The 10,363-nt window shown below is 41.7% G+C and overlaps 1 protein-coding gene across 1 annotated transcript; it reads left to right on the top strand.

Moving 5' to 3' along the window:
• The first annotated feature begins 1,243 nt into the window (after positions 1-1,243).
• On the top strand, positions 1,244-2,140 carry LOC147612116 (uncharacterized). The gene has a single exon (XM_086784169.1). The coding sequence runs from the start codon at positions 1,244-1,246 to the stop codon at positions 2,138-2,140; it is 897 nt and encodes a 298-aa protein (XP_086640295.1).
• The last annotated feature ends 8,223 nt before the right edge of the window (positions 2,141-10,363 follow it).

Below are 10,363 nucleotides of genomic sequence, written 5' to 3'. Positions count from 1 at the left end.
TCGGATTGGTGTGGTGCATCTTTCTTGAGGGCTGAATATGATTGTTGTATTTTAATTATGTGAGTGTGTCATGGGGGGTAAGAAGAAGAAGAAAAAATGTGAGGTTTGCATGAGTCGGAAGCATGAGGTAGATGATTGTCCATGTGCAATTGATGAGTGCTCAAATAAAGATGCATGTAGGAAATGGTGTATGGTTGACCTATGCACAAAGTTTTATAAAGTCATCCATAAAGTGCATAAAGCATCATCTTGGGAGGAAATGGAGACTGCATTTGAAAGGTTGGCGGATTTTGAGGATGACTTAGAGAATGCATATGAATGGTTAGCTGATCACAAAGGAGATAGGCGAAAGTCATGTTCAAGTAGGAAAAGCATTGGGAAGTTACAAAGAGCATGTGAGAAGTTGAGGGATGCACATGAGGATGAGTTCAATGGGGAATCGAGTGATGATGATGACAGATGGGTTGGCATGGAGATTGAAATCCATCAAGTGGGGATACCAAAGATGGAGGAGAAGGAGGTGCAAAAGGAGGTTGGCCAAGAGAGCCTAGAAGAGCCCCTAGATACCCCTAACCTACCACTAGAGTATGCGCATGGAGTGGAAGCGGAAGATTCATTGCTTAACCTTAGGTTACATATGTCACTTGCATCTAAGGAATGTTGTGAGGAGAAACAGATCATACATAGCAATGATGTTGTTCATGTCATTCAAAGTGCAATTGAAGAGGTGGATACCAAGATGAATGAAGAGGAGGATGTGATTCAGTTGTTTTTAGGTTCCATGGATGATGTGTGTGGAATTACAGATAAAGAATCAACTCAGGAGGAATTCCCTAAAATTAGATTTGCTGAAGAGGCAAATATGTCAGTTCAAGAAGAATTTCCACCAGAAAGATCCACACAGGAGGATTTGCAGCCAAAAGATATTGCAGAATTGATATTTGAATCCTATAAACAGATTTTGCAACAAAAAAACCAGTGGGAGGAATTTCCAGCAAGCAAGTGTATTTCAGAGGAATATGGCGGAACAAGAGCAAAATCCGTTCTTGTACATCAAAGCATGGTTGTTGCAGATAATTATTATGGTCACATTTCAGGTGCTGCAGGAATACGAGAGGAGTTTCCAGATGCTAATTTTGATAGTTGGCAGATTCAAGCGGATTTTTTGACTCATATAAGTGATATTGAGGATGATCAGGGAAATCAGAATTTTGACTCTGAATGTTTTGAAGGACATATTTTGATGTCACAGGTTGATATTCAGCAAGGAGACGTTTCAGTTGTTGCAAAGAATTTGAACAAGTGGATTGATTTTTGGTCTGAATCAAATACATGTCTTATGGATCAAATTGAGCAAGAGGATTGTCAAGAGCAAGTTGTTAAAGAGTATAAAGTAGGTTTGACAAGTTTGGAGAATCAGCATATGATGTTTGACATGCAGGATGATGCAATTTCAAGCTTTAGCTCGATGGATGTGCATTTTGAACGAGATGTGGGACAGGTTGTTGTCAACCCCAACATACTTTTGTCAGAGGATGTGTGTTTTAAAGCTGATGAGCCAATAGAAGTGGATTCTTACAGAATGGGTTGTCAGATGTGGATGGCAGATTGTCAAAATTCAGATATTCATGTGTTGCAGATTTGGAAGTTGCTGATTGGGCAAGAAGGATTGCATTATAGGATGCATAGTGATCAGTTTTTATGGTTTGTGGATCAGATCACATCTAAACAAGTTCAGAGGATTCTAGAGGATTATATGCGGATTATTTACCTGATTTTTATGGAATTTTTAGATTTCAAAGCAAACTTGGTTTGTATACATTTCAGTAGGTTTCTTGCATATTGGTGTCACATTTTCATAGCAGATGGCCAACTAAACCTACACAAGTTGATTGAGACTGATTTTGATCGCTGGAGGATTCCAACGGAATGTCAAACTCTTATGAGGGAAGTTGCAAAAGTTGTTGAGGGTCAAAGTTTTGGTTTTGAAGTTTGTTTCACAGCTTTAATGGCAACCTCAATCTGTTTCTTGCTTTGGCAACCACCTCTTTGCTCAAAGCTCATGAAATCACTTGCAATCCGCTCAAGGGTGCTTAGCTTTACCTACTCACGGTCCTTAGCTTTCAAATTTGTTGAGTAGATGTATGCTTGACAGCTTCTTCTTTGCTCCAAGCTCCAATGGCTTTCTTCTTCATAGATTCTTTTCCCTCTTCACTCACTCACAAAACTCTAATAGAGAGCACCAGGTTTTGATGCCATGAAAAGGGAGAGGAGATAGACACCGAGGTAGAGAGGAAAACCCTAATTAGCTCTCATTATCTCAAACCATTAACACATACATGAAAGAGAAGCTCCATAACTTTCCTTCATTGAACACACAAAAACACTGCACATTTTTCCTAGTGATAAGCTCACAGTGAAATAACCTAAGTCTAATGTCCACACACTTGGCCAGTTAGATGTGGCCATTATTTTCCACACACACACTTCTGAACTAGTGTCCAAATGCTATCGCTATTCACCAGATCCCAATGAGCTTACATTCTCAAAACAAAGTAAAGAACCTTACCTTCTTTGATGAATGCACTGTGAACAAGCATTCTTTTCCAAGAATCAAGATGGCAATCCATGGTGGCAAATTATGTAAGTCAATCCTCGAGGTCGATGAATTTTTGATAGCGCACTTTCCTCCTTACTCAAGGATAGAAACCATATTGATATATCAATGGTTAAGGAGGAGTGCACATATCCCCACCTCAGCGTGATGCTGATTGCTCAAGGAGATAGACCAAGACCATCTAAAGTGAATGAGGAATGGGAGGAGGAAGAGAGCACGAGGGGGACAAAGACCTTCTTAAGTTTGGCATTGATCAAGTAATAGAGCCTATAACGTCAACTTTACCTATACCACCTGGGCGGTGGACTTAAGAGAAGAGGAACTACAAGAAGCTAGCAAGGACTACAATGAACCGCTCTTTTACAATGACATTTTTCCCGAGACTAGTCCTTAAAACTTAGATATAATCCTACTTCTCCAATAATTCCCCTAGCTTTAGTGTGCCACATGCTTTTAGATTTTCCAAACATCACACGTACATTTATCCGCTCACTCTTTCAAGAAAGATTGCATATTATTACCATGCGTTATCTCTACAATGCCTAAGTAATATCGCACACTCCTCTAGAACACCCTTGTTCCACGGGAACACTCACGGGAACACGGATTATGGAAGGAGGCTGGAAGCAATTAATGCGAGAGAGCAAGATTGTAGCCATGGGAACAAAAAAATGCACATAATTTTTCCATATTTTTGTGCCGAAGTGCAATGTAAATCATTTTAGGCCAATGTGGGTTCTAAATGAGAGTTCTAAGTGTATTAAGCAAGGCTCACTTATGGGGTTGTCCACCCATGTGTGAAAGAGGCCTAGGGTTAGGGTTAGTGACATCTCTATAAAAGAGATGTTAGCTAAAGAAAGAGCACGTTTTTGGCCATTCTCATAAGCTATTGAGTGAAGCTCTTGAGCTCTCAAGCTATGGCAACTCTCTAACTCTCTCTATTGTACTCTAATGAGCATCAAGCTCCAATGAGTATATCTCCACATCTTTCTCTTAATCTGTTTTAGCATCATTGAAGTAGATTAATCTATCATTAGTTGAATGCTTCTTTCTTTCTCTTGTGTATGCATGCTTGTAGTGTGTGTGTGTGCAGTCTCCATTGATGCAAGCTCTTGCCCACTTCTTTGGCAATGAGTTATTCATGAATAGACTCTCTCTATGAGCTTGTGGGTTTGTGAATGTTACATTCTATGCTTGCTTAAGCTTGTGGGTTAGTAGATGCACGCTTATGGGTTTGCTGGCATTAGGGAAAGCTAAGATTTAATCAATGTTTGAATGGGATTAAGAGATTGCCATGCATTACTTGTTCTCTTGATTAGTGTAGTGGGTTTAAGGGATTGAGAGATTGATTTAGGTGTTGAATGGCTGAATCGTCAAGTGGTGGTTCGTGTATGTGAGCTCTCCCGCAAGGGATAAGCCTTCATGCACTAATTGGGTCGAGTCCTCAGATTGACATTGTGTTTCTCAATACATTTGTTGATCGGTAGTACTCTATGAGCACTATATTGCACGGTAGAGAGAACCGCTCTTCAATGGTGCCGTTGCCGGGGAGCGAGTGCCTACATTAGTTGAGCAGCATACACACACTACCACTCCTTGTTAAGCTCCAATCGGTTGCAAAACCATTGGATAGGAGAGTAGGCTTTGGGACTAATTTTGGTATTTATTTAAGACTAATCTTTTGTTAAATTCTCTTTATTGTCTTGCAATTTGAGTGCGATTGGCTAGCTACACCTCTCCCTTGAGGTCAGGACAAGGATTCAACACACAGAAAGGATTGGAGGTAGGCACTAAACCTGCCAATTTCAATTTGTGTGCGAAAGAGAGAGGCATGATTTGCATTTCTGTCATTCTGTTTGAGGATAATTTTTGCTTGTCTGAGGTTAATTTTTACAGTTTGAATTTTCTGCATGTTCGTTTTATTTTCTGTTCTTAGCTTAGTTTTTTGCATCTTTAATTTTGTGCATTTTAGTTCTGTGTTAAACCTGCACCTGTAGAGAAACTGAAATTTGTACACACACATGAAGATTGAACATTTCGATTTCCCTGCAAATCTCACAGCTGCACACGCATTGAGTTCCCTGCCACACGCATTGAATTCGCTGCAAATCTCACAGCTGCACACGCATTGAATTCCCTGCACACGCATTGAGCACGCACTTCAAAAAAGAAAAATAATAATAATAAAAGAAGACGCCTGTGCGTGAACAGCGCACTGCGCGGAGAGACCCACACATTGCACCATAAAGACCGCCTGCGCACCGGATAAAGGGTGCAAAAAAAAGGAGTCTGGAAAATTCTTCATTTTTTGGCGCAAAAAATTGGAAGGTTTTCTAACTTTTCGAGAGGAGTTAGAAAACACCCATCGTCAAAATTTTGGTCCCGGAACCATTTTCCCATAGTGAGTTCATTATGGGAAACTGCTAAATTTTAGGTGATTTTTGATCCTGAAAAATACACTATTTTTTGGCCTAATGTGTTCGAGGGGGTTCAAAATGGGTTCTGGCAAAGTTTGAGCCAACTTGAAAATTTTTGGATTTAAAAAAAAAAACAAAATAAAAAAATTATTTTTTTTAAAAAAAAACCAATCTTAAAATTTGACCTTATGCACTTGCGGTCGAGACGCCATATAGACACTGCCATAGGGTCTAGGGAACCTTCTAGAGTACCTACGCAAGAAAGTGGGACCCAATCGATAAGAAATTTGGCAGATATAATTGAAACCTTTTCCGAATCCCAATCTGATACCCTTTCCAGGACAACTAGCTCATTGTCTATGGACAATCTAGGGCCGTCAAATAGTCATCCCTTAGCCCCAAATAGGACACCCACAAGATCTTTTAATCCATTTGAAGCTGACATCATGGGGTTACCCCTCAATGTGAGACTTCAATATGTCTACAACACGAATGCTCAAGGAGCTGAGATCTTTAGGGATCCACAACAACGGTATCTCGTTAAGATTGCAGACTTTTTCTCAGAGCTTGATAGAGCACCTCTTGTCAATGACCAAGGTAACATGTACATGGGTGGAGATGGTGTTCGCTACGAAGTCACCTATCATCCAGAGAATGTAGACAAATTAGGAGAGCTCTCTAAGAGTGAGTTCCTAGATTTATCAAAGCCTTCTGGAGCAAGGGAGTCTAGAGATGATTGGCTCATTGAGCCGGACATGCCTGGACCATCCAATGCCCAGTCCTCAAAGGCATCCATAGATGATTTACTTTTTGTAGATCTAAATTTGGAAAGGGACAAGAAAGGCAAGAGCAAAATGGATAAGGACGCTGAGAACCAATGGGAGTTTGTACGACAAATTCCAGTGACAAAGGTCTTTTAGGATGACCCACTTCAAGAGGTCTATAAGGACTCTTTAGAAGGATATTATGCCACAACTAGATATCCAGAGCTAGATCTTCCTCTAGCAGTTGTGGTGGTAGTCGAGAAGCTTGCAGGATACAAGAACCGAATCGTTTATAAATGGGCCAATGAATACTGAAACCTTAGATTGGAAGGAGATTCGTGAGCTCACGTGGAGAGGACAACCATTATTCATGGAAGTGTTCTCAACTAATACAGCTAAACCAAGAGAGACAGCCTTTCTTGGAGAAACTGTTGCTCCTCCCCTACGAGAGTTCACTAGAGAGGGACCCTCAACATCAAAGTGGACCACCGCAAGTAGCCCAACTCTAGCACCAAGATATTATCCTACGCCAAAAGTGTGACCACATATCACACCACAACAACGTTTCTCTCACTATGACAATCGGACAGTAGGGGAGCCAACTCGGCCTCCCATAAATGCACCTCCTGAAATGCGGGTAACAAGATCTTTGGAGAGGGTTGGTGAGGCAGGTAATAGGAGACCCACACCAATTTGGGATGCATATGAACCATCTTACCAAAGAGAGGAACCACTGAGAGTGAGAGGTCGTAGGCTTGATGATGAGTATTCAAGACGAGTAAGGCCTTCAACTCTTCAGAAACTGGTAAAGAAGTACGAAGGGTCGGGAGATCCATATGACCATGTAGCAGCATTTAGGCAAGCAATTCGAGCTGAGCAAGTGACTGACAAGCATACGCAAATTGAACGATTTGGGCTCACTCTTGAGGGAAAGGCCCTTGCTTGGTTTCAGGCACTAGAGACTTCAGACAAATCTTCTTTACGAGTTTTGGAAGAGAGATTCATTGCTGCTTTTTCCTTGATGGGGATTCAGCATGACACAGTAGAAAACATCTACTCTTTCAAGCAAGGCGAGACTAAGAGTGTTAGAGACTGTGTAAATATAAGGAAGCAATACATTAATCGTTGCCCAGAAGATGAGAAGCCCACCCAGAGTCGATTAATTTCTCTCTTCTTAAAAGGACTCAAAAATTCAACACTGCACACACATCTCTATGCAAAGAAGCATACAAATTTCAATGAGTGTTGCCATGATGCTATGAATTTCACAGATAACTTCAAATTCCAAGATGGTACTGGCCCTAAGGTGCAACCTAGAGATCAGTGGGGTGATGACCAAAGTTCATGGTCTAGCGCACTAGTAAATCCAGACCAGATAGCTAACCTAGTACTAAGGAGATTGGGACAAACCTATCGCCCACCCATGCAGCCACAACAATAGCAGCGAATGAGGAGTGTACTACCTACAGGTCCTCATCGTTGTGGAGCATGTGGCGGTAACCATAAAACCGAAGAATGTAATACCTTTTCTCTTCTAGTCATAAACCAACCCACAAAGAAGTGGTGCCAGGCCTGTGCTTGGAATTTTACCCACACCACAAAGGAATGTACTCGCATTACAAGAATGAGACAAGAGCATGAGTAGCAAAGGGGTGCAGTGGCTCCACAAATGCATCAACAGTATACTAATTTTGAACGTAAACCACCGATGGCACAAGAGCAAGCACGACCTGTGCTTGGAGCTCAACCTCCTGCTCCTGGGACTGCTCCTGTGAGGTTTGTTGACTATGACAATTCAAATATGTGTAGAGACTTGGTAAACTCAAGCTTTGTGGAGGAGAAATATGCATCATATTCATCCAAGGAAAATCTATTTGAAAGTCCCGCATATCCAAGCCAAGCACTGGAGCCTCAACTGGGGGAACAAAATTCTTTGATGTTTCTAGGCAGCTACCAACCTAGGGCTTCAGGCCCCTCAGGTCAATGGCAACAAGGGAAAGTAGAAGCCAAACTAATGGGCCCCTGTTATGAGTGCGGAGAAGCCCATTGGGCTCGTGATTGTCCACATCGCCAAAGGCAAGCAGCTCGATCCAATACAACAGTACCACAGTTTTCACCAATTGAAAGATATTATCTAGGGTGTTGTGTAGAACACTTTCCAAAGGATTGTTTGCTAAAACCACATGAGGAAGGCACCTCTCAACCAAAGGTCTCACTCAACTTTGTAGAGGCAGCTCCGCCACCTTCATCAGAGAATGAGGATGTCGTGCCACTTAGAGTCATGACTAGATCGCATACACGAAATGCCAAAATACAGACTGATGAGACACCTCGAACTAGGGATGCAAAGGCAAATCTAGTGGACAAGACCCTACATTCCAATAGAAAAAGGACCACTAGGAGGAAAAAGAACCGCAACAAGCAAACTAAGAGTGCATCCACTAGTTCTCAAGAAGTCTCTAAACAAAACATGAAGGATCAAGATTTTACATCCCAATAAGTGCATGAGGAGCATCAACCTCAACCTGGGCCTAGTGCTAAACAAGATGAGGCTAGTATAACAACAGGGAGTTCTGTTTTAGTGGATAAGGTGAACGAGGCTCTAGATGCCATCATTGATGCTCATAGAAGTCACATTGCAGCTTTATCTGAGCTACCCAAGAAGCTTCAAAAATAACCAAACCCTCGTGGGGAGAAGATCAATCTAGCTATACAACATCAGTAACTCATTAGGGAAGCTCAATCAATACTTGAGGGCCCACCTCCACCTATCCCTCAGGGCCCCACCTCTCTTAAGCCAACATTAGAAACCATACCAGAAGCGTCATCAAGTTGGGAAATGAAAAGTGAGCTAATCTCACAAGCTCATAGTAGCAAGAAGTCTGCACCAATTGACACCCCATTGAAAGAAGGCATTCTGCCACCACCTACTCTTGCCTTCCCATGCAATGATGAAGTTATTGATGCTAACGAGGACATGGCAAATGAGATGTGGGCAACAGTTCATGAGAAAATTAATGAGAATATGTCCTCTATTATTTCACCTCCATTCTCTGAAGTGGATTTTACCAGGGGCACAGAAAACAACTTTCGACACCCAAGCATCCAGGAGGAAGTTCAAACAATTGTTTCTCCTAGAAGTAAGCATATAATGAAAACCTTACCATCTTATTTGGGAGAATATGAGAATTGTTCTCAAACCTTGAGGATACCCTCCATGCATAGGAGGTTGACAAAGGAGATGGATATGGGTATCGTGCAAGCTATTTTGTCAGCAGCACCAGTGGCTTGTACCTTACCTTTGCTTGATTTGATAAAGCTTCGACCAGAGTTGTGGAATGATATTGCCACATGTTTGTCAGAGCAGGTATTGCTACAAAAGGGTCACCATCAATGTACTTTACACCCTGAGACAAAGCATATTATGCCAGTTCCTATCAACAAAGTAGGAAAATTTTGTGAGGACAATCAGGGAAATGCTACCCTCCCATTAGAAGTGCGAAAAGTAGCTTCAACTGCAATACTTGATAGTGGTGCAGGAGTGGGCATTATGACAAGGTCCATTTGGGAAAAGTGGGGCAAACCAGCTATTAGGAGTACAAAGATGCGCTTGCAGCTAGTAGATGGAAGCTTAGAACATCCCATTGGGCTGCTAGAGAACATATTGGTCACCACATGTGGGATTGAATATGAGCACACATTTGCAGTAGTGGATTTTGGAAAGCATCCAAACTATGAAGTGATATTGGGTAGACCATTCATGCGACAATTTCAAATGATTCAAGATTGGGGATACAATTATTTGTACCTCTGACATGATTCTGTTCAACCTAAAGAATCACTCATATCGTGATGTAACAAGGTCTCCAATAGATGAGTTTGATTTTGCTTCATCTCAGGGCTCAAGAGTTACATTGTCAGATGGGCGAGAAGATCTGCGGATGTGTGGAGCCTCATGTAAGGATTTCAACACTGAGAGACTTAAGGTAATCGAAGTGTATCAGATGAGGCATACATTCCACAACCCTTCCCTGAGCACTTAATTGATCCCCTAGAATGGAGTCATGTCCTTGCAACATTATCAACATGTGCTTTACCTAAGCCAATTCAATTTTGTGACTCAGATGGATATGACATTATTCCTATACGAATGGTACAACCACGTGACCTTCTAGATGGTTTGTACTATGGGGATGCATCCACAATAGCACTGCATGTAGAGGAAGTCTCGGTGGAGGATTTAACACTCGAATCTGCTAATGATGCTGATAAGGAAGATGGATGGGACTCTGATTTTGATTATGATGTGATAATCCCCGAGGAAGAGTTAGGAAAGGCACGCCTACTCTTGAGAGGAAGGGAGGTTCAAATAGAGATCCCTCGAAGCCGACCCAAATGTAAATGCTGTAAGAGCCATAAGAGAATCCGTAAACAAGATGAGAGGGAACAACATGAGAGAATACAAAAAGAAAACGAGGAGTTTAAGAATGAACACTCTCGACCACCACCTCACTTCTCAGGAAAGAATGGATATCTATACTATGTCCAAGCACAAGATAGTATCA

Source organism: Cibotium barometz, chromosome 46 (genome assembly GCF_041138505.1).
Source record: "Cibotium barometz isolate CiBa-2024 chromosome 46, ASM4113850v1, whole genome shotgun sequence".
Classification (NCBI taxonomy): Eukaryota; Viridiplantae; Streptophyta; class Polypodiopsida; order Cyatheales; family Cibotiaceae; genus Cibotium; species Cibotium barometz.
Note: the sequence above shows the minus strand (reverse complement) of the source record. Positions and strands in the feature narration are given on the sequence as shown.

Bases quoted from the DNA above. Each gene is read 5' to 3' on its own strand.
- LOC147612116 (XM_086784169.1), top strand. From the start codon at position 1,244: ATGTCACAGGTTGATATTCAGCAAGGAGACGTTTCAGTTGTTGCAAAG.